We start from the raw sequence: 25095 nt of genomic DNA, 5'->3' as shown, positions 1-25095 counted from the left end.
TTTAAATTTAAATCTGTTACTGCATTATACCCTTTCTTAGCTTCCTCTTACACAGCGGTACCCAACCTTTTTGGCACCAGGGACCGGTCTCGTGGTAGACAATTTTTCCTCGGATGCGGGGGGTAGAAGGTGGGGATAGTGGGTAGGGAATAGGGGATGGTTTCAAGATAAAACTGCTCCAGCTCACATTATCAGGCATTCGATTCTCATAAGGAGCATGTAATTTAGATCCCTTGTATGCGCGGTTCACAGTGGGGTTCACGCTCCTATGAGAATCTAATGCTGCCACTAATGTGACAGGAGGTGGAGTTCAGGCAGTAACGCGACCCATTACTATAAACACAGCAGCTATAAATACAGATGAAGGTTTGCTTACTTGCCCACCACTCACCTCCTGCTGCACGGTCCGTTTCCTCACAGGCCACGGACCGGTACTGGTCAGTGGTCCGGGAGTTGGGGGCCCCTGCTCTTACACATGTGCAATTATGCATTTATAGGTTATTATTTCTTTCTTTTGTTTTTTTTTTAAATTTTTAGTCGGAGTCTCGCTCTGCTGCCCAGGCTAGAGTGCAATGGCGCGAACTTGGCTCACTGCAACCTCTGCCTCCTGGGTTCAAGCGATTCTCCTGCCTCAGTCTCCTGAGTAGCTGGGATTACAGGCACGGGCAACCACGCCTGACTAATTTTTGTATTTTTAGTAGAAGTGGGGTTTCGCCATGTTGGCCAGGTTGGTCTCAAACTCCTGACCTCAAGTGATCTGCCCGCCGCGGTCTCCCAAAGTGCTGGGAATGCAGGCGTGAACCACCGTGCCAAGAGATTATTATTTATTTAATGTCTGTCTACCCTATCAGACCATAAACTCCATGTGTGCAGAGCCTCTGTCTGTTTTGTTAATCTTTGTTGTCCCTAGCACCTAACATAGTGGCTCCCCTTTAGTAGTCAGCCAATAAATATTTATTGAATGCATGCATGCAGGAATAAATATATGACATTGAATAAATTACACAATTCACTGAGCTAGAAAGCACTAGGAAAAGAACAGCTTTGGGAAGGAAGATCTTGAGTTTAATTTGGATATGCTGAGTTTAGAACATGAGATTTCCTAGAAGTCTGTGTATTCCACAGCCTTCCAGAATGGGTCAAATCCTCTCTTTTGGTTTCTTTGTCATAATTTCCCATTTATATATCTGTTTCTTCCACTAGATTGCCAGCTCTGTGAAGGTAACAGTGACTCATCACTTTATCTCCAATGGCCAGCTTGGCACATGGATGGGCTCAAGAAATGAACGAGTGTGTGAAGTAAGTGCTCCAGTTTACAAATTCCCAGAAAGGGTGAGAGACACAGACGATGATACTCCCTTATGTCTTCCTCCAGCTGTGGGTCTAATGCCTGGCACAAAGTAAATACTCAATAAATGTTTGTGGAATTGAACTGACCTTCCTCTAACTGTAGTCTAGGTCTACACTTTGCTGTGTGGGCTGCAGAATGACCTTTCTTAGGAGTCTTGCTCTGAGGTTCCATAGCAATAATAAAGATCGTTATCTCAGAATATGGAGGACAGAGAGGTTGTCTAGTTTGAGAAAACCTGAAGTAAATCTCCTTTCTGGTAGTGGTAGAATAAAAATATTTTGTAAAACGAAAGACCTTGCCTAAGCTATTGTAGCAGTGCCACTTTTTATACTTACATTTGATCTACTTATCACGAGTGGTGAAGAATGAAAATAACTCTAACTGTGGTCTCTATGAGAGATGTGAATGTTTATGGAATAACAAATACTGAATACAGAGAGTTAAAGTAGTGTAGACTTCAGTACAACTGTCATTACTTGCAAATGGTGGGGAATCATCTAATGAAAAAGAGAGGCACAAGAAATCTTAGGGTAATTAATGTTTGGAAAACATGTCTTATAAGAGGTTATTTATGGAGAAAGGCACGATTATGTTATTGTGCGTGTCTGGAGTGTTTTGAATGTGATGTTTACAACAAGATAGAATGTTGTACATGAGAAGAATTAGGTAACCATAACTTGGTCGCAAGAATACCCTTACACATACGTAATAAAGAGGTAGAGGCTGTAGTTTTACATAGCATGTTATCAAATTGTTTGTAATTTTCTGTCCATGTATCTGTTCTTCCTATTACTCTGTGAGGACAGCAGAGACTCTGACTTATTCACGTCCTATTCCCAAGGGCCTGCAAGGAGTAAGTGCTCAAAAGTGATAGAATGATAGAATGAATAAATCAAATGTGTTATTCAAGCTGTTGACAGTGATTGTATCTATATAGTGGTATAATTTTTTCCTTATTTTGCTTATCTGTATTTTCAAATGTTTCTACAATGGTTTCAGGATAAATGAATGAATGAATGAGTGAATACTTTTGTAATTACAATAAAAAAGGCTTACAGACTTCTATCACTTATTTGTAGATTTCTCTAGAGATTTCACTTGCATGTAGTCTGAATTGTACACACATATTACATATAGATGCACCACATATATATATATATAATTTATGGACAAAATATATTTTATGAATAAAATAATAAATAATAATATATTTAAAATACAATTTTTAAAAATCAGCAAATATTAAACAAGCAACTCTGGTTCTGCTATGTGGTCCCAGGTGACTCTAGGATTCACCCAGAATCCTACCTTGAGGAAGGTCAGGCAATCCTGGTTCTCACTCTTGTCCTTGCCTCGTAGGTCGAAGTTGTAGAGGGCCCTGCAGAGCGGGGGTGGCTGGGGCAACTGCTTGATGACTTCCACGGAGCTGGCTGGGAAGATCCCGCTGATGCCATTGATTTCCCCCTGGTACCAATTCTCATCAAGCTGTCTCCGGAGAAGGATGACATCTCCCTTATTAAACCTTAGGTCACCAGGATTTTGCCCTCTGTAGTTGCATAAGGCCTTTGCTCGAGGTACCTGCAATGGCACAGACCAATAAGATATGTACTTAGCTGAGAGTCTGGAGGAACCGAAGATACAAACATTCTTCCTTTTATTGTACTTTGCTTTAACATGCTTTGCAAATATTGGGTTTTTTTATAAATCAAAGGTTTATGGCAACCTGTGTTGAGTAGGTCTATCAGCGCCATTTTCCCAACACCCTGTGCTCACTTTGTGTCTCTGGGTCACATTCTGGTAACTGTTACTAACTTTAAATATTTTAAACGTTTTCATTATTATTATGTCTGCTATGGTGATCTGTAATCAGTGATCTTTGATGTTGCTCTCGTAATGTCTGGAGGGGCGCCACAAACTGTGCCCGTACAAGACAGCAAACTTCATCGATAAATGTTTGTGTTCTGACTGCTGCAGCAGCTGGTCATTCTCCCATCTCTCTCCCTCTTCTTCGGCCTCCCTATTCTCTAAGATTACACAACGATATTAAAATGAGGCCAATTAATGACCCTACAACTGCCTACAAATTTTCAAGTGAAAGGAAGAGTTTCACATCTCTCACTTTAAATCAAAGGCTAGAAATGATTAATCTTAGGGAGGAAGGCACGACTAAAGCTGAGATAGGCTAAAAGCTAGGCCTCTTGTGACAAACAGCCAAGTTGCGAATGCAAAAGAAAAGTTCGTGAAGGAAATTAGAAGTGCTACCACAGTGAATTCATAAATGAAAAGTAAGTGAAACAGCCTTATTGCTGATATGAAGGAAGTTTGACTGCTCTGCGTAGAAGATCAAATCAGCCACAACAGACCCTCAAGCCAAAGCCTAATCCAGATCAAGATCCTAACTTCCTTTAATTCTGTGAAGGCTGAGAGAGATGAGGAAGCTGCAGGAAACAAGTTTGAAGCTGGCAGAGACAGTCTGAGGTTTAAGAAAAGAAGCTGTCTCTGTAACATAAATATGCAAGGTGAAGCGGCAAGCCATCAATACTGAGTCAAGACCCACTGCCAGAAAGAAGACTACAACTTGCTGAAGACTCAGAACATCATTAACTTTTTTTAGTAATAAAGTATTTTAAATTAAGTTAGATATATTGTTATTTAGGCATAATGCTATTACACACTTAATAGACTACAGCATAGTGTAAACACAACTTTTTTTTTTTTTTTTTTTTTTTTTTGAGACAGAGTCTTGCTCTGTCGCCAGACTGGAGTCCAGTTGCACGACCTCGGCTCACTGCAACGTCCACCTCCCAGGTTCAAGCGATTCTCCTGCCTCAGCTTCCTGAGTAGCTGGGATTACAGGCGCACATCACCATGCACAGCTAATTTTTGTATTTTTAGTAGAGACAGGGTTTCACCATGTTGGCCAGGATGGTCTCCATCTCCTGACCTCATGACCTGCCTGCCTTGGCCTCCCAAAGTGCTGGGATTACAGGTGTGAGCCACCATGCCTGGCCAAATACAACTTTTATATGCACTGAGAAATTAAAAAAAATTGTTTGACTTGTTTTATTATGGTATTAGCTTTATTGTGGTGGTCTGGAACTGAATCTACACTTTCTCTGGGGCATACCTGCATAATATTTTTTTTTCCCATAAAACATGGATATTTTATTCCAGCTCTAGGAAATCAGCAAAAACAAACAAACAAACAAACAAACAAACAAACAAAAAACACGGAGGGAAACACATCTTTCCACACACCATTCTAATTTAACTGACATTAATTTGGGAAAGCTGGAGCAGAAATATATGTTTATACGTATATATATGTATGTCTTTATATACACATACATGCATTTACAGATTTTGGTCTCACTGGAGTTCATGTCCTTTTTTTTTTAAATAAATACCCCTAAAGGTCATTGAATTCAAGCTAATACGTCTACCTATGTCTCCTCATCAATCATTTAATATTGTTTGCATTGCATTCACAGTTTGTGTGTTAACCACTTATGTAATTTATCAAATTGCACATTTGGAGAGGTAAGGGAAAAACTTGGTTTAAGTAATACTCTATGTATCAATTACCCATTACATGATTTTTTTCATCATTATTTGCAACCTCACACATCTGTAGTTTTCTACGTAGTCTCTCTATGCAGTCTACTTCAGCTTCCAGTGCTGTACTTATCTATATCTTCTGGGTGGGACCACCCACAATCCATGAACTTGGGGTCAGGCATGAATTGTGTAGCACCTGAGTTGGATTCTGATTTGGTCTTTGCTTCTAAGCTGAGTTCTGTTGGCAAGGGCACTGCGTGTTTCAAGACGTGAGTTGTTTTTGCAGGTACTTCTATTTCGGCGGAGGATCCTAGCTTAGTTTTTTTTCTTTAGGTTTAGGGAGTGACTCGTTTCTGCTGCTTTTGTCCACAATGATTTAACTGCTCCAAAAATGTGCTGGTTTGTAGCATATACCTTTTCCCCTGTTACCTTAGCAATTATTACTGACCAAACTGGGTAGCAAACAGTTGCTCATAAAGTAGTCAGTCCCAGAGGATAAGTAATTTTCTTACACTTAGAACCTTTTCTCGCTGAAACCAAGCCCACCAATCCTGAAACCGTAATAACTCCCATTTTTGGAAGAAAATCTTGAGGAGGATTCTTCAGATAGACATGAGCATCTTTTCCAAATTCTACTGTATCAATTATCCCATTTTTCCCAAAGACATAAACACCCTTGCACCAGCCAGTATAATGACCAGTTGCAGTGCAGATGGAAGCAAAGCCCATTTGTAAATGACCAGGCTGCTCTTCAACATATTTAGACTGGAGCGGTGGTGCAGTATATATGGGGACTTGCTCTGGTATCACTAGCTGCTTTTTGGATTCCTCTGCTTTGGCTGCATGTACACTTACAGATGCATGTATCAGACCTGCAGGCATGATTGTCAGTTTTCCCATCTACTAGCAGGGTGAAAATCTGAAACACTGACAATGGTAAATGTTGGGGAGAACGAGGAGCAATGGGAAGTCTCATTCATTGAGTGATGAAACAATCTGCACAACAAATGCCCGTGATACGAGTTTACCTGTATAACAAACCTTCACATGTACACCTGAACCCTGATGACCACCATGTCTATGACCCTTTCAGCCAAGGTTTTCAGATGACACCTGCATAATATTAATAACTAATTACTGAGCACTTCCTATGTGCTAAGTGTATATGTGGGCCATCTCATTTAATCTATGTAGTCCTTGGAGATAGACACTCATTATCCCCATTTATAAGATAGGGTGACAGAGACACAGAGTGGTTTATTAACTTGCATAAGATGACACAGCTGGGAAATGGCAGATATGGGGCATGAACTCAGACTACCTGATGCTAGAACCCTTTTTCTTAATCACTATGCAAGGCACAGGGTCGTGAACTTGACTCTACATCTATGAGAGGGGAGTCAGTGACTCTTTCTGGATCTGAATACTGATTTTGAATTCTGGCTCCACTTCTTTCCATTTGTGTAATCATGGCCAAGTTACTTAATCTTTCTTAAACTGTATTCATTTATAAAATGAGCATTTGGATCATTAGGAAGCTCAGCTGAGACAAAGAAACAATTAGTCAGAGATCAATCGTCAGTTTTTAAAAAAAATCAGCTCAAGCATAATCATTTGTCAAATCAGTTGTCTAAATAATTATTTCAGTCAAATGCATTTTTACTAATTGAACTTGTTTTTTTCACATAGAAATGGCCTCACTCCAGTCTTGCTTGAAGTCTGCTTGGCAAACTGCAAGTTCTAACAGATTAAGAGGAAGTGCTTCAGTCACCTAGTGTCGTGTTTTATTTTGTGCTTTTCCAAGCAGTGGGATTATGTAATCACCTCTCATTGTAGCAGTCTTGCTATTTATAATCTTGCTATTCATGCAATGGGGTATAGAGAGGCATTAATTTAGGTCTTCATAGATCTCCTGAATCCACAATGTTCATTTGAAAAAAAAATTCCGAGCAGCTTAGTGGTAGAGATAAGACCTAACAATACTTCACTGATGGAATGGTGGAGGTGCCCTTTTCTGCTGGTCCCGGGATACAGTAAGGAGACCCCAGGGATGAGAAAACCACAGGAACACAGCTCATCCCCAGGAAACTGGTGGACAAATGAGCAAAGATGTACTAGGGGGCTTAACATAATGCTGTGGAATAAACAGGAAACTGGTTGAATAAATTATTATATACCCATACCCATACAATGAAAAACTTTGCAGTCATTAAAATTGATGTTTTTTTATAATTAATAACATTGAGCATTACTGATAATATACCATTAAGTGTAACAGAAGAGGTTAAGAACAATTATGTAGACTAGATTTTCATTATAAATACACATGTATATTTTTACCTAGGGAAAATGTTAGATGACTATAGGCTAATATTTTAGAAGTGGTTATCTCTAAATGGTGAGATTTTTGAATGTTGAAAAAAACACTTCTTTTCCTAAATGCTTAGCTGTATTCTCTAACTTTTCTATAATAATTGTATTGCTTATTAAAATTGGACAGTTAGAAAATGAATGAAGTTGGTGGATGAGAGGTAAAAGGTATAAGAGGAATTTAGAAAGAAAGTAAGCCAAGCTGAGTAGGATAAGCAAATTATGCAACTACCTTTTTTGGGGAAGGTGTTCCCTACCTGAGAAATAAGCAGGTAAAAGCTGGATGAGAATGGATTTCTGGGGAATGACCCAAATCTGTTAGACTCCTAGGGTTGGGTACATGAGGGAACAATAATTGTTCCTCCATATTTCTTCCTCTCAGTTTTCCATTGCAATATCACATTTTTCTGGGTACATGACTACCTGGAATATTGGTCACATTTTCAGCCTTTCTGGTGATTAACTCCAGGCCAGGGTGGGAGTAAGCAACCTTTAGGAAGTGTCCTTCCTGAGTTTTCTTTTCCTCTCCTCCATCTTGCTATGTGGAACGCAGACATGATCCCTAGAGCTCTAGCTGCTATCTTGAATATTGAGGATGAGGGCCACACCTAACAGGAGGGAAGAAGCCTGGGTTTCAGAGCTGCCACACCCATCCTGGATTACTTCACATCCAGACTTTTGTCTGAGAGCTAAATAAACTTCCACCTTGCTGAATGAATTGTGAGGCTTTATTATTATTATTATTTATGGGAAAAAAAACAGAAAAGAGAAAAGGAAAGAAAGGAAGAATGAAAAGATAAATAAGAAAATATCTAAGCCCCTTTGGATTTGCATGATGATAATATTAATAGCTAACCTTTACTGAGTGCTTCTTTCTTGCGCCAGATTCTTTGCTAAGCGCTCTAATTCTCTTTGCTAAGCACTCTCTAATTCTCACAACAACTTTTGAGGTGTGTATTATTTCAAATGTCAATTTTTAGATTAAAAAACTGGGGATCAGAGAATGATATGGTTTGGTTGTGTCCCCACCCAAATCTCATCTTGAATTCCCACATGTTTGGAAGGGGCCCGGTGGGAGATAATTGAATCATAGGGGCAAGTCTTTCCTGTGCTGTTCTCATGATTGTGAATAAGTCCCATGAGATCTGATGGGTTTATCAAGGGTTTCTGCTTTTGTTTCTTCCTCATTTTCTCTTGCTGCTGCCATGTAAGAATTGCCTTTCACCTCCTGCCATGATTCTGAGGCCTCCCCATTCATGTGGAACTGTAAGTCCAATTAAACCTTCTTTTCTTCCCAGTCTCAGGCATGTCTTTATCAGTAACATGAAAATGGACTAATATAGTAAATCGGTACCAGTAGAGTGGGGTGTTGCTGAAAAGATACTTGAAAATATGGAAGCAACTTTGGAACTGGGTATCAGGCAGAGGTTGGAAAAATTTGGAGGGCTAGAAGAAGACAGGAAAATGTGGGAAAGTTTGGAACTTCCTAGAGACTTGTTGAATGACTTTGACAAACATGCTGATAGTGATACGAACAATAAGGTCCAGGCTGAGGTGATCTCAGATGGAGATGAGAAATTTGTTGGAAACTGGAGCAAATGTGACTCTTGTTATGTTTTAGCAAAGAGACTGGCAGCATTTTGCACCTGCCCTAGAGATTTGTGGAACTTTGAACTTGAGAGAGATGATTTAGGGTATCTGGTGGAAGAAATTTCTAAGCAGCAAAGCATTCAAGAGGTGACTTGGGTGCTGTTAAAGGCATTCAGTTTTATAAGGGAAGCTGAGCATAAAAGTTTGGAAAATTTGCAGTCTGACAATGTGATAGAAAAGAAAATCTCATTTTCTGAGGAGAAATTCAAGTCCACTGCAGGCTGCAGATATTTTCATAAGTAATGAGCTGAGTGTTAATTCCCAAGACGATGGGGAAAATGTCTCCAGGGCATGTCAGAGGTCTTCATGGCAGCCCCTCCCATCACAGGCCTGGAGGCCTAGGAGGAAAAAGTGGTTTCATGGGCCAGGCCCAGGGTCCCCCTGCTATGTTCAGCCTAGGGACTTGGTGTCCTGTGTCCCAGCTGCTCCAGCTGTGACTGAAAGGGGCCAATATGGAGCTCGGGCTATGGCTTCAGAGGGTGCAAGCCTCAAGCCTTGGCAGCTTCCACTTGGTGTTGATCCTACAAGTACACAGAAGTCAAGAACTGAGGTTTGGGAACCTCCGCCTAGATTTCAGAAGATGTATGGAAATGCCTAGATGCCCAGGCAGAATTTTGCTGCAGGGGTGGGGCTCTCATGGAGAACCTCTGCTAGGGCAGTGCAGAAGGAAAATGTAGGGTCAGAGCCCCTATACAGAGTCCCTACTGGGACACTGCCTAGTGGAGCTGTGAGCAGATGGCCACTGTCCTCCAGACCCCAGAATGGTAGATCTACTGACAGCTTGCACTGTGTGCCTGGAAAAGCTGCAGACACCCAACACCAGCTTGTGAAAAGCAGCTGGGAGGAGGGCTGTACCCAAGCTGCCCAAGACCATGGGAACCTACCTCTTGCATTAGTGTGATCTGGATGTGAGACACGGAGTCAAAGGAGATAATTTTGGAAACTTTAAGATTTGACTGCCTTGCTTGATTTCAGACTTGCATGGGGCCTGTAGCTCCTTTGTTCTGGCCAATTTCTCCCATTTGAAATGACTGTATTCACCCAATACCTGTACCCCCACTGTATCTAGGAAGTTAATAACCTGCTTTTGATTTTACAGGCTCATAGGTGAAAGGGATTTGCCTTGTCTTGGATGAAACTTTGAACTATGGACTTTTGAGTTAATGCTGAAATGAGTTAAGACTTTGGGGGACTGTTGTGAAGACACGATTGGTTTTGAAATGTGAGGCCGTGAGATACGGGAGTGACCAGGGGCGGAACGATATGATTTGGCTGTGTCCCCTCCCAGATCTCATCTTGAATTCCCACATATTGTGGGAGGGACCCAGTGGGAGGTAACCGAATTATGGGGGCAAGTCTTTCCCATGCTGTTCTTATGATAGTGAATAAGTCTCATGAGATCTGATGGTTTTACAAAGAGGGGTTCCCCTGCACAAGCTCTCTCTGCCTGCTGTCATCCATGTAAGACATGACTTGCTCCTCCTTGCCTTCTGCCATGATTGTGAGGCTTCACTAGCCACATGGAACTGTAAGTCTAATTAAACCTTTTTCTTTTGTAAATTGCCCAGTCTTGGGTATGCCTTTATCAGCAGCATGAAAATGGACTAATACAAAAAATTTAAAAGTTGCCCAAGTTCACAAGTTAGAAAATAATGAATTTAGGATTTGAACTCAGTATCCCGAAGCCAAGCCTACAATTCTTTTTCTTTTTTTGAGACAGGGTCTCACTTTGTCACACAGGCTGGCGTGCAGTGTTATGGTCTTTGCCTCTGTAGCCTCAACCTCCCAGGTTAAGTGATCTTCCTGCCTCAGCCCCACAAGTAGCTGTAACTACAGGTGTGTACCACCACGCCTGGCTAATTTTTTTTTGTATTTTTTGCAGAGACGGGGTTTCACCATGTTGTTCAGGCTGGTCTCAAACTCCTAAGCTCAAGTGATCCACCCTCCTCAGCCTCCCAAAGTGCTAGGATTCTAGGCATGAGGCATTGTGCCAGGCCTGTTTCTTAAAATATAATCTGTGGTTTCCCTGTATGAGAATCTGGGAGGTGTTAAAAATGCGAATGCCTTGATCCCACCCCTGACTGATTTGATCAGAATCTCTTGGAGTGGGATTCAAGTAGCTGCATTTTTATCAAGCTCCCCCACCAAGTTTGATGCTACTGAAGGTCTAAGCTATATCTTATTCTAACTCAAATGGGGGCAATGAATGGAGTTTTGACATAGGCTTTGTAAATTGCTAGCTTGCTTTCTTTCTTTTATTTTTTCTGAAAGATATTTGCCATGCAAGTAGCTTGCATATTTTAATGACTTACTGAGAGAATATATTAAACTAAAATTGCACAAAATGCTCAAATTGCTTTGAAGATGCCTAAACCTTGAAACCCTAAAATAGTACTAATTGCCTATTTTCATCTTTTCTCCATCTCCCCTCAACATAAATAAATATTGTGGGAATGAATTATATATAGATTCTATTTTTAACAAGAAGACCCTCTTTCTTCTTTCTCTCCATTTTGGATAATCCCTCCTCTGGTAGTCTCATTTCTATGTTCATACTCACAGAAAACATTGGCTTCCATAGTGCAAAGCAGGGCAGAGGGAAGCAGGAAGGGGTGGAGCGAGGGGAAGAGAGAGGGAGAGAGTGAATGACTCTGAAGAGGAAAGGAAATTAACATTTATTGGGGTTCTGCCAGGCCACAGACATTTTTCTTACATTATTGCACTACTGCACTTTCCATGTATTATTTCATTCATATGCTCTCAAAACCCTATGAAGTAGGTGGTATTACCCTATTTTATGATGAGGAAACAGAAGTTCTGAGATGGGAAATGTCACCAAACAAGGTCACGCAGCCAGTGTATGGCAGATCCAAGATTGGCTGAGGCACATTTGACCTGAAAGCCTGGGTGCTTTTAACCATTCTCATTGTCTGCCATCCAGCTGAAGTCACCTAGCATGTTTTTCCATCATAAAACTCATTTGGGGCTCTGTTTTGTAATCAAAATCTGAATTGAATGTGAATGCAATTTGCTTGCTGCTGGCTGTAATAGCATGAATTATTGAACTCTAGAGCTCTCACATAAAAGTTAAGCACCTGAAGAGACTCAGCTGGTTGATTCTGATCAGTCCCCCACTGCTCTCTCCAGGGAAAAAGATTCCAAGTTCCACATCAGCTCTCACCTGTTGTATTGTTGGCAATAGCTTTTCTCACCCATCATTGTTTTCTGTCCCTATAGATGCAGGGGCGAGAAGGCACAGGGATAAAGTTTGTGTGGAGATCTCACAGTCAGGTCATCACCAAACTCTTTTTCCTTGTGTATACCTAAAAGGCTTTCCTTTTCTGATATTAAAAAAGCTCAAGACTCTATGCTCCTGTAATTCGCCTATTCATTTGTCTCCTCAGTAGAGTCTGGAAGCCACAAGAGGCATGATTTTGATAGAAAGATAATGCATAGGCTTCAGAGACAAGAGCTTGCAGACACTTTAGTAATAAAATTATGTTATTGCTTTGCCAAGCATCCCCTTCTGTAAGGAACCACCTGTTCTCTCTTTACCTTCTGATGGGCAGGTTATTTACCCTGGCCACATCATACACACAAGGGTACGTGGGCCAGGCTGGCCCGTTAGAATATCCCAAACCCTCAGCACAGTGACGAGGCATGTACCTCAATCAGGGATAATTAGTATTTTTCTCTGAGATTTGATATATAGATACTGAGAAATAATCTCTATTGCTTTTGAATTATGAGCGTTCAAGTTGTGGACCTTGGACCACCAGTGCAATATGGTATAGTTCAACGTTGGCTATAATATTGGTGATATTTCCCAACCAGTAGACGCGCTTTCCTGAAAGAAGCTGTAGAAGGCAACAGAACTAGATATAGCAAGCTAGATAGGTAACTAGATAGCTAGAGCCCTGACAATAAAATTTGAACTCCTAGGTTAAATGGTGCCTGAAGGTTATTCAGTTAGATGAGCTCTCCAATTGTCTATATCCCCAATTTACTGTTGATTACTTAAACTACTTGGAGTTATTTTTTGACACTTGAAACTGGACCAGTCCTAACTAGTATATATTTGAAACACAGAAACAACAAACTTCATAACAATGTAATATCCCAATAGCAAAATTCAGAAATAGCAGGAGGTTCAGCTGCCAGTGAGTCCTGACTTTATTTCGAATTTTAAAAATAAAGGGAGGTATAGGCTGATAACAGGATAAGAGAAAAGGAATGCAAGGGGAGCAGAATCACCACAGTGACACATACAAGGGAAAGAGCAGAGCTGAGATGAGAACTCAACCTGCTACAGTGTAACGAGCTCTTTGACACACCCTGGAAATGCTTCCCACCAATTTAGAAAGGTTGACCTGGTTTTCTACTCCTCGCATCAGGTGGGACCAACATCAATATGCTGAGCTAATGGCTTATCAATGGTTTACTTCCCTGAGTTGGTCATAAGATTGCCCATCACTGGAGAATGGAGCCCAAAACCAACACCATCCTGGCCTTTGACCCAAGTTATCTATCATTTCCCAGGTTAAGTTCTCTGCTGCTGGAGAATTCAGGATTTGTATCTGAAGCATCTCTGCTTCTCTATCTTTGAACACTGTACACAAGTAGGTGTTTAAGAAATGCTTGGTGAATGAGTGAATGAATGAGTGAATTACTCTGAAAACCTTCAAGAATTACTGTTCTCAGATACATAGAATGCATGCAAGGTTCATACATATGGCTGATAATAATTACTCAAGTGCAGATCTATTGGATGAGCTAGGGAAAAGAAGGATTGTTTTCATCATATTTTCTAAACACCCCCCAATTTTAATGATTTGGTGTTATACACACACACACAAAGGTTAAATACTCAAATAAAGTTAGGCGTCACTGAATCAGCAAAGTCACACAGGTTTCTTTGCTGACTCGCTTTTCAGAAGTTTTATTTTGTGAATGTGATTTGCATAATTGCATCTGGGGCACTTTGCAGGAAGAGCCCACGTGTCTTGGGAATGCTGGACAAGGGAAATGTAACTTCCCCGTGAGTTCACACTACGGATGAGGTAAGGGGTCAAAAATTGTACTGTAGCCTAACTTTGTAGTTGCTGCTTAACCAACGAAGCCACCCTTCCTCCCTCACTCATAGTGATAATCTTTCTGGAGCAGATTTGTTGGGGGAAATGGAGCAATTAGTAACTAGAAAGTGGTGGTTAGCCCTTGTGTATGTTTTCTCTTCTCTGGTGAGGAGGGAGACACTATGCAAACCCCAGTGCTCACCCAACAGGAGGATCAGATCCACCTGGCCTTGGCAGATCCCAGATGATCCACTGCTGGGGTGCTTGAGATCAGCAGAAAGCTCACGGTGATGTTACCAAGTGGAAATCCCTAAATCCGACATTCAGATTTGAGACCAGTTTTAGAAGAAACTCTGCATGAGTTTTTTTTTTTTTTTTTTTTTTCATAGAAAATTTTACTTCAGGAGAGGTACTAGGATGCAATAGTTAGGAACACATATGTTAGAATCACGTGGGATGTTGGTTTGCATTCTGGCTTTTGTAAATTTGGCCAAATCATTTAGCATCCCTGATCCTTAGTTTGGATCATCCAAAAATTGGGGCTAATACTATTATTTCCCTGTGCAGCAAACTCAGCGAGTCTGGGTTATCCAAACCCTGCATATTCTGACAAAAGTTTTGGCTCTTGCCTGGGAGATAACCTCTAAGTCCTTAGAATATTTTGGCTGATCAGAGAGACTTTGTCTACCTGGAGGCCTTGGGTCACACGAGATAGTCTAAGCTAACAATGTGATTTATGGTGGGGGGCTTTGGGCCAAACAGTAGAAGTTTGACCTCTGGAGGGGCTGGAGACTGAGGGCAGCCACGTGGGTGGTCTGAAATGGTAAACGTCATCAAACAATGAAATCTCCAGTAAAATCCTGGACAGCAAGTCTCTGGTTAAAAGAAATGCTGTCTGCATGACTCCACAGGGAGAGGACAACTGGAAGCTTTAAGGAAGCTCCTGGACTCTGCCCTAATGTGCCTTTTTCCATTGCTGACTTTAACTTATATTCTTGAACTGGAATAAACCATAACCATGAGTATAATGGCTTTGCTGAGTTCTGTGAGCCCTTCTAGTGAATCACTGAAAGTGAAGGTGGTCTTGGGACCCCTGAGCACACTTCCTCATGGCTTTGGAGACGATTAATGTGATAAACAATGTAGAGTACTTAGTGGAATGCCTGGAAAAGAATAAGTGCTCGATAAATAAGGATGCTTAGGAGAGATGGGTAATAGGCCTGCTGTGATGGCTTCTAGTCTGACTTCCCAGCTCTATTTGTCATTCATTCCTTTTTTGCTTTCAACAAACATTTTTGAGTGCCAACCATGCCAGGTATGTTCAAGACCCTTTATGGAGCTTACAGTCTAGTTGGGGAAACAAAGATCAGAGTTATAAACACACAAATAAATATATAATTACAGGCTGGAGTAAATGCTATGAAGGAAAAGAATGATGTTATGACCTCAAGGGAGGTCAGAGACTCGAGGGATGGGAAGGAACCCAACGTAGGGAAGATTCTCTTTATTAGCTGCTTATTTGTATTTGAAATTCTATTATGTTGTGTGACTTTTGTTACGTTGTTTCTCTATTTATTTTAGTGTTTTCTCCATTGTATGTTCTCACTGATATGTGGGAGCTAAGCTATGAGGATGCAAACGCATAAGAATGATACAATAGACTTTGGGGGCTTCGGGGAAAGGGTGCGAGGGATAAAATACCTCAAATAAGATGCAGTATATATTGCTCGGGTGATGGGTGCACCAAAATCTCACAAATCATCACTAAAGAACTTATTCATGTAACCAAACACCACCTGTACCTCCAATAACTTATGGAAAAAAGTTAAAAAAAAGAAAAATATTTTACTGTTTTCTCATTCCTGGACTATATTAGCAAGTGTCTCTCTCTTTCTCTCCCCTCAGTCTTTTGCTGTGGCCTCTCTTCTTCCAGTCTTTGGTAGAATGCTAAGACATTATAGGCTCAATTTTTCTTCTTTACCTAACTCCTGCCACTTTGAGTCTGTGGGTATGACATCCCTTCCTTCCTCCTTCAAGCAAATATTAATCAAACACTCAGAATATGCCAGCCTTTATCTCTTGGTCCCTCCTCCATCAGTTCCAGGGGTTCTGCAGCAGGGAAAAGGGAAGGAAGCAGGAGTTTATACCACATGGGCAGAGAAAGAGCTGCTTATAGTCAGCAGTGCCTTTTCAGGGCTGCCATTGGCATATTTTCCTTTTTCCCTCCAAACATTTCCCTGAGATTTCTTTGGGGTGATCTCATTTCCCTGTCCTAGGAGGTAATCCAAGATATGTCTAGAGCCATATCCCTGGCTCCAAACCTAAGCTGGTTCTCAATAAATAGCCTGGGATTGTTTTTGAAATGGGCTAGATGCCAATGCCCAGAGCTGTTCAATGGGATAGGACTGAACTCCCCAAGGAAGTAAAACATTTCCCTCACCATCTCTTCTCCACCAGGGCACAGGGCACCTGTGGAGAAGGGCAAGGGGTACGTGGGAGCCTGAAGGATGAGGAAAAGCGCCATCTCATTCGGCCTGGGAGGCAATTCTGCCCTCTTTCATTATCCCCCTTTCCAGAATGAGCTTTTCTAATAGGTGTGGCACGTGGTGGGTGAGTCTTTTTCCATATGGTTTGAGAAACTGAGCCAAATACACCATGCAGAGTGAGAAAAAGTGAGTCAAACAACCCTCCCACCACTACTTCTCCCCTGGCTTAGAGGAAAAGCAAAGCTCTGGTTGCTCTACCCCGGCTTTCTCCTCTGAGAGGTTTTTGGAGCTGAAGGAGGAATGACTAATGATATGGAGCTTCTCCTAATGCGACCAGCTGGCCTGGGGGCTGGAGGTGGTCCCTGAACGTGATTCACAACTTATACACTGTGTCCTTGAGTGAGGCACTGAACCTCTCTGGGCCTGTTTCTTCAACTGCAGAGTGAAGATGAGTTTTACCATTCTTCTCAACTCTAAAGATAACAGACATTTATTTATTTATTTATTTGAGACAAGTCTTGCTCTGTTGCCCAGGCTGGAGTGCAGCAGTGCAATCATGGCTCACTGAAACCTCAAACTCCTGCGCTCAAGAGATCCTCCTGCCTCAGCCTCCAAAGTAGCCAGGACTACAGGCACATGCCGCCATGCCCAGCTAATTTTTATTTTTGTTTTGTAGAGATGGGGTCTTGCTATATTGCTCAGGCTGGTCTCAAATGCCTGGGCTCCCTCTTCAGCCTCCCAAAGTAGTGGGATTATAGGCATGAGCTACTGTACCAGACCCAGAGCTTTTTAAAGGTGAATTATGAAAGCTCCAGGAGTATCTTTGAAATACATCAGAAATAAAGGTGACAGGTGAGATGAAATCAAATTGCCAAAATGGTAATAACTGTTGAAACTTTAGTCATGGGTTGAAGGCAGTTCATTACATTCTCTGCTTTTCATTATTCTGTAGAGTTGATTATTCTCTCCACTTTCGTGTATGTGGTCCTCCTCAAAACTGCTAGTGAGGTAAAGGTGCCACAGCCTGATAGGCTGTTGTGTGAGGAATGAAGTGACTGTAAATACTCCCAGGCCCTTGGGGAAAATGACCTGGAAGAGAAGATCTGAAGGGGCTGGGCTTGTCCTCAATTGTCAAAAAGTTACATCTTGATTTCAAGTAGTTTACTTCTTAATTAATCTCCATCTTTTAAGATTTACATGTTTGTATGTGTGCATATTTACACTTATTTGCAGTTTAATTTTGTGATACCAAAGGAAAAAGCCTAGCATGACCCTTGTTGGGGACCACAAGCCCTGGGAAGTTGAACTTCTTCCCTCTCAGTTCAGTGGTCCATGAAGCCAAGACTTTTTTCTTTTTTGAGACAGGGTCTTGCTCTGTTGTCCAGGATGGAATGAAGTGGTGTGAACATGGCTCACTGAAGCCTGGTCCTCCTGGGCTCAAGTGATCCTCCCACCTCAGCCTCCCAAATAGCTGGGACTATAGGCATGTGCCAAGATGTTCAGCTAATTTTTTAATTTTTTGGAGAGACAGGGTCTTTCTATGTTGCCCAGGCTGCTCTTGAGCTCCTGGGCTCAAGCCATCTTCCCGCCTCTGCCTCCTAAAGTGCTGGGATTACAGGCATGAGCCACCATGCCAAATCTTGGCTGAAGCCAAGATTTTTAATCACCAAGACTTTCTGCAAATCTGAAGTTTGCCTCTTTCAAATCAAAATTCAGAGCATTCTTCTCATTTATACCAAGTGAAATAGACATGACCTTGGAGAAGAAGTGCCCTGCCTGCCTATAGAGCTGAACTTCAGGGAAGGAGCAAGTGACTGTGCATCAGAGGCATGCTAAAGACTCACACACCATTTGTCCACTGGACATAAGGTCATTTCTTTCAACAAAAAGTCTGAACTTAGGAAAACCTCCTGAAAGTCTCCAAGAAATGGAAAAGATCACTGATGGGTAAGTTATAGAAGTTATTTGCAATCATTTTTCACTCTGAGATAGAGCCGAAAGTCTTCCTTAGGAATATGAGATATGGCAGAATATATGACAGTTTTCTTTTCCATAAGGTTATATCTACATAGGTGCCAATATCTTTGGCATTGTTCGCTGAGTCTTTTGCATCTTTATCTTCAGAAAGCCTTTCCTGTCTCCTTCCCCAAAGGCTGGGTTGGGTCTCCCTTTTTTGTGAGCCATTGCACCCTATACTTCCCCTATCATAACACTCAACACCCTGCATTGCAACTGCTGTTTTACTTGTCTGTTTGCACACCAGATTGTGAGCTCTGTAGCAGCAAGCCTTTTGACTTATTCATCTTTATACTCCCTACTTCCACTCATTCATTCAACAAAAAAGTACTGAGTGCCTACAATAAATGAGACAGACACAATATCTGCCTTTATGGGACTTACATTGTAGTAGCATCTAGTAAGCACTCATTTATTTGTTAAACAAACAAATGGATGAGTAAATCAATAAATGAATATTAAATCACACTATACCAGTTAAATCCAACCCAAACTTTGGTATTTAGTCAACGCTACTCTTAACAAAAGAACTCCAACATACCCAACTAGTTATTTCCCCAAGATTGGGGAGTATCCAAGCACGCTAGCCAAAGATAAATATAGTATTTTTCTGGGCCATCCTTTAAAAAGGCTCCATTATTTAAAACATGCCTTGAGCTATATCTACATCCCAGTTTTTCCAGTGGGTACTTGCCTTGGAGACTCTTGCTTGTTGAAGACTTTTTCTTTCCCACATGCCCTCTGCACTGCATGTATAATCGCCACTGCAGGCAACCATGATGAGCGACAAAAAGTGCCAGCTGGCAGCTCCAGCAAAGGGAACAGGAGAGAGCAAGGAGGTATCTTTTTCTGCCTATTCAGAACATTGAAACTCAATTTATCGCTGGCCTCATGAGCCAAAGAAAGTAGCTCTCAGCAGCTGTTGATCTGAGAGGCTCTAATCTCATTTCCATGAGCTGGGTGTCATTGACACTCATCTGGCTTGTCTGGGAATGAATTGGCATGAAGGAGTCTTCCTCTTTTCATCCCTGAGGCTTTGGGTGGGCCTGTTACAAATGGCAGAAAGAGTTATATGGTCACTCTTTGAAAATCATGCCAAAGACTTTCTTGTTTTTGTTGTGAGTGGACATTCCTTAATAACTGCTGCCCTGGGGTTCTACTCTTCTCATTGCTTTCACCCTCACTCAATAAAAAGTGGTAAGTGAGCTCTCAAAAAAAAAAAAAAAAAAAAAAAAAAAAAAAAAAGGCTCTAGTTTGTAGCATTTGCCAATTTCCCTGGTATAAATACTCCTATTTTGGCTACCAACAGACATTGCTGAATGTGAAGTTGGGAAGAGATGTGCCCTATTGCCTCCTAAGAGCTGGTAGAAGCTGGCTCCAAAACACCACTACCTAGCTCTCTAATTCACACTTGTTCCAGAGTGAAAGATTGCTTCTGGCTAGCACCATTGCCTTTCTACAACTGGGATTTTAGGATACAGTGTATTCTTTTGCATCTGCTATGTCACTGGGCTCTAATCATGACATTGTGGGGTATTATGCCTATTTGGTGGATCTAGAATTCTTAAGATCTATTCTAGATCTTAAGAATATTCTTTCTATACTCCACCCTCTCCCTCTCCTCCCCAATCGCCACTTATCTTTTAGATCTCAGCTTAAATATCGCATTCCCGAATGTCCATGTCAGGGTCAGGTTTCCATGTGCTTTTTTGATGCTCTCACACGCTCTCATGGTGGAATTTGACCAGTGGTGTTGAAGTGGCTTGCTTATTTATCTGCCTCCTTCACCGACTGTAAACTTTGTAAGGACAGAAACTTCTACCCAGCCCACCACTAATCTCAGTGCCTAGTGCAGTGTCTGGCCCAATAAGTATTGTGAGAAGGAATGAATCCATGAATGATGGTCTTAATTTCAAAATTTCCAAATATGTCCTACCTGAACCCCCAAATACCAATTTCTTCATAGATTGGTTAAGGTTTTCAAGAATGAGGGGAGGCTCCTGCTAGAATGCATGGTCAGCCAGACTTCTCTGTGGGCTGGGTGCAGGTGTTCGCCTCCTCTCTCTTGTCATGGATCCTCGGCTTTACAAAGTGTCACAGAAGCAAGCTGAGAAACCTGTTTGGTGTGCTATGAAATGTACTCATTACGTGCATGCCAAGACAAAGATATAGTCAGGAAGAAGCCTCCAGAAGCACCTGCACCTTGATGAGAGGATCAATGTTTATGAATATCCTGGAACCAGCATGTCCTATAATCATTGCAAGACTGAGCCTTACGGATTAGCATGGATTCCCTCCACTTTCCTCCTAGGAGGCTAGGAAAGGGTCGGGCTGCTTTGCATGCTGCGGAGCTGCTGACCTTTTGTCACCACAGAATGTCATACATACCTGAGGCACTCATGCAAATACTTAATCATCTTCTGTAAATACAGCCACTGCCACTTAAAACAGGCAGAAGTAGAGTGTGCCACACATTAGTTACTTCCCTTACATTACGTAAGCCTGCAATACAGACAAGTAATGCAGACTTCAGGGTGTTCAGCTTTGTTCTCAAGCGCATATGAGAAAAAATAATTTAACAATTTATCAGAGGATTCCATGATGCCTCCAGAAGCACTGCTGTTCAATAAGACTATCTGCCATGGTGGAAATGTGCTATTCTATGTTCTTCAATACAGCGGCCACTGCCTGTCTGTGGTTATTGAACATGTGCCATGTGCTAGTGTGACTGAGGAATGGAATTTCAAATTCTATTTATTTTTAATTATTTAAATTTGAAGAGCTGCATGTGGCTAGTGGCTACTGTGTTAGACAGCATAGTTCAAGATCTAACTATCACTTTCAAGAAACACAGAGACTGATGAACATGTGAAATAACAACACAGGGATGCAATAGGAAAAATTCAGAAAGTGGGAAACTACAAGGCAAATGACCCAATCTCTCTAATAAACTGCATGGGAAAAAGCAAGAGGAGGTATGTGTATGGGGGAACCTAGAGCTTAAGAGATTTAGGAAGTTTATCAGCCAGCTGCAATGTGTGGACCTTGCTGAATCCTGATTCAAACAAACCATCAAAAAATTATGAGACCGTCTGGGTACAGTGGCTCATGCCTGCAATTCCAGTACTTTGGGAGGCTGAGGTGGGAGGATCACTTAAGCCTAGGAATTCAAGACCAGCCTGGGCAACATGGTGAGACCCTGTCTCTACAAAAAATAGCCCAAAAAATTAGCTGGGTGTGGTGGAGGTTGCAGTGTTAGCTACTTGGGAGGCTGAGGTGGGAGGATCACCTGAGCTCAGGAAGCTGAGGCTGCAGTGAGCCATGATCATGCCACTGCACTCCAGCCTGGGTGACAAAGCGAGACCCTGTCTCAAAAAAAGAAAAAAGAAAAAAAATCATGAAGCCATTGAGGAAATTTGGACACTGACTGCATATGTGAAGACATCAAGAAATTTTTAGATGTGATAATAGTGTTGAGGTTATGCTAAAAAATAGAATCTTCATCTTTTAGAGGCAGCTCCTGACATATTTACCAATGAAAGAGTATGATGTGTGGGCTTTGCCTCAATTTCATCCAGTAGCGGGAGGAAGTGAATGGGATATAGATGCAGTACGATTGACCTTATGTTGATAATTGTGGAGGCTGGGTGATAGGTACATAAGCATTCATTATTATTATTTTCTCTATTTTTATATTTAGAAATATTTATAAGAAGTTTGAACAATCAAATCATCAGAATAATCCTAATGTTGGTGTGACAGTATGGGCAAAAAGCACCTTCCTTGAATATTGGGAGCTTAAAATTTCACAGTGAGGAGTAACTGGGTACATTGGTCAAGATTTACATTATGTGTTTTCTTTGACTTACAAATCCTAAAAATCCTAGTTTTAGGAATTTCTCCCATAGACATATGCTAGAATCTATGTAAAAGATCGTGGAGTGCAGGATCATTTATAATAGTGAAGAATTAGAAATAGCCTAAGTGTCCTTCTGTCGTGGATTATATAAATGATAGCAAGTAACTACTGTGGAATGCTAAGCAGCTTTAGCGAGAATGAGATAGACTGGTGTGGACTGTCATGAGAAAGATTCATGATCTAGTCTCAGGTTTAAAAGAAAAGCAAGTTGCAAAAAAATATGTACACTCTGATCCGATACAAAATACATATGTGTATGTGTACACAAAGATAAAGCCTGGAAAAACATACACCTAATTGATCTGGGGAGGGGAGGAGTTTACAACTGCCTCGTTACCTGTGGGTGTCAATTAGCTTCAACTTTTGTCACTTGTTACTATGAATAATCAACAGCTGGTCCTCCCATCAGGCACCCTTGCCCTTTCTCCTAGAAGAAAATGAATGTGTCTTCTGGGACAGAGAGGTTTCATCCAACACACACTGTTCATCCCTACTTCCAAAGTAGGGCACGTTTCAGAAGTTTATCTTATGATAATAGCTCCCAATTACTGAGCGTTGACCCGTGCTGAGTATTGGGCTAATGTCCCTGTCGCCTTAGAGGCTCTGGAGTAAATTCAGATTCTCCCACTTGCCACTGTGTCACTTTGGACCAGTTACTTCAGCTCAACTTCCTCATGTATAAAATGGAAGGAATATCATTACCTATTGTATGGTTTTGAGAAGTCAGTGAATAATACATACTAAGTGCTTGGTGGATAGATATAAATACTCAATAAAAGTCCACTATCATTTTCTCACTTCAACCTTCCAACAATTCCCTAAGAGGTAAACACTATTATTCATCCATGTGACAGATGAAGAAACTGAGTCTTAGAGACAGTGGTGTGCTGGAGCCAGCTTCCATGGGCTTGTGAAAGCCAATTGTTAAATTTTCACAAGTTTTTGGAGTTGGCTGACATCAGGTTGATAGTTTGAAAGTAGCCATGATGGGGTATTTCTGCCATGAAAATGAGCAAACCCACTTCCCCCACAGAGCCACTTGTTAAACATTTACCAGCACACCACTACTTAGAGCAGTAAGATAACTTATCTGAGGCCCCATGGCTGGTGAATGGTAGAGACTAGTTCTAGCTAATTCCAAAGGTCTTGTCTGGATATTTGTAGATATGCTTTGTTTGAATAAAGCCCTCTTTAAAAGTAACTCTTATCTCCTGGAAAGGCTCTTTAACATCACGTCCCCTGACAGTGATTCTCAAATTTTTAGGGTGCATTGGAATCACTTGGAGGGCTTATTGCAATAAATTGCTGGGTCCTACCCCAAGAGTTTCTTCTGCAGTAGGTCTGGGGTGGGGCCCAAGAATTTGCATTTCTAGCCAGTTCCGCCAGGTGACAGTAATCCTGCTGGTCTGGGGACCACACTTTGGGAACCATTGTTCTAGTGCAAAATCTGAAGTTTTGTGCTATAAACCTTGCCATAATCTTACTTAGGGCCAGGACTTTTGAGTTCTTTTCCAACAGAATTTAGATTCTAGGCCCCGAGATTTTCACAGGTGACCATTTTGGTAGGATATCTGTGTTCCCAGAAGTTTGAGCACAGGAAAACAGGAACCCAATCTTGGTGCCTGTTTCTCCAGTTGGCCCCCATTTAGCTCTGGCGGGTATCCCAGGAGCCAGGGCCTGTCCCCACCCACAGCAGGAGGCAAATGAAAAAAGGAAGATTTCAAAGTCTATCTTTAAAACCTGGCAGAAAGCTGCCCTATAATTACCCTAAGTGAACTAGTTACAACTTCTCTGGTATTGATGTAGGATTATTATGAGATTGTTCACACAGTCTAGTGGAATTCAACTAATGAATTTAGAGGTTTTTGTTTTGTTTTGTTTTGTTTTTTTCTTAAAACCACCCTCCTAACCACCTCCTGCCTCCTAAATATTGTAGAAAACAAAACCAGGAAGGAAAATGAGGTAAACCCTGAATGAATGTTCTCAATCAGAACACGTTTATTTACTGAAATGATTGCTGCTTTTGGAAGTGCAACTTGCTAAGTCTGGTTTTCTAACTTAAGTATTTCATTTTTCACAAACACTTAGATGGGGCATGTGGAGTAGATGAAGCAGGAGGGCATGAAGACATATATAAAATACCCTGTGGACATCGCTGCAAAGGAATCTAGAGAAGCTAAGGTGGGGCGGGGCGTTGGCCATCCCAAGTTTGCAGAGATTTGACTTATCCCTGCAACCAGGTTCTATGAATGTGCTGGCCAGTGATGTAGAAGGAATAGACCAGGGTGAGGGCTCTGGTGGCCACTTTTATAATCTTAGGTTTGGGAGATAGGAAAGGTACCCTTGGCTTAAAATGTAGCAAGGGCTTATACCATATGGACTTGCTTTCATTTAGGGTATCTGATTTCAGGAATATGATTTTTTGCAGATAATTGGAATCCCAGTTTCTTGAGAGTAGGAACCAAATCTTACAAATATTTCTGGCCCTATGTTCCTGAGCACGTGTGTAAGAATCTCAACAAATGCGTATGAATGACAGGATATTAATTTGGAAAGAACAAGGGTTTTAGAGTCAGTGATTTGCTTTCAAATCCCATCTATACTTTCTATCTGTGTGACCTTAAGCAAGTCATTTAACTTCTTTGACACACAATTTCCTCATCTGTGAAACAG

The 25095-nt window shown here is 41.4% G+C and overlaps 1 protein-coding gene and 1 pseudogene across 4 annotated transcripts in view; both read right to left on the bottom strand.

Annotated features, from left to right (window-relative positions):
• SH3RF2 (SH3 domain containing ring finger 2) overlaps positions 1-25095 on the bottom strand; it is a 145737-nt gene that overhangs the window by 79705 nt on the left and 40937 nt on the right. For all 4 annotated transcript variants that reach the window (XM_005558132.4, XM_073994520.1, XM_015452078.4 and 1 more), the window contains exon 3: positions 2660-2929. In XM_005558132.4, coding sequence (XP_005558189.2) covers positions 2660-2929 — 270 coding nt within the window. The remainder of the gene's footprint in view (positions 1-2659; positions 2930-25095) is intronic.
• LOC135971156 (MICOS complex subunit MIC27 pseudogene) lies at positions 5017-5809 on the bottom strand (annotated as a pseudogene).

Source organism: Macaca fascicularis, chromosome 6 (genome assembly GCF_037993035.2).
Source record: "Macaca fascicularis isolate 582-1 chromosome 6, T2T-MFA8v1.1".
Classification (NCBI taxonomy): Eukaryota; Metazoa; Chordata; class Mammalia; order Primates; family Cercopithecidae; genus Macaca; species Macaca fascicularis.
Note: the sequence above shows the minus strand (reverse complement) of the source record. Positions and strands in the feature narration are given on the sequence as shown.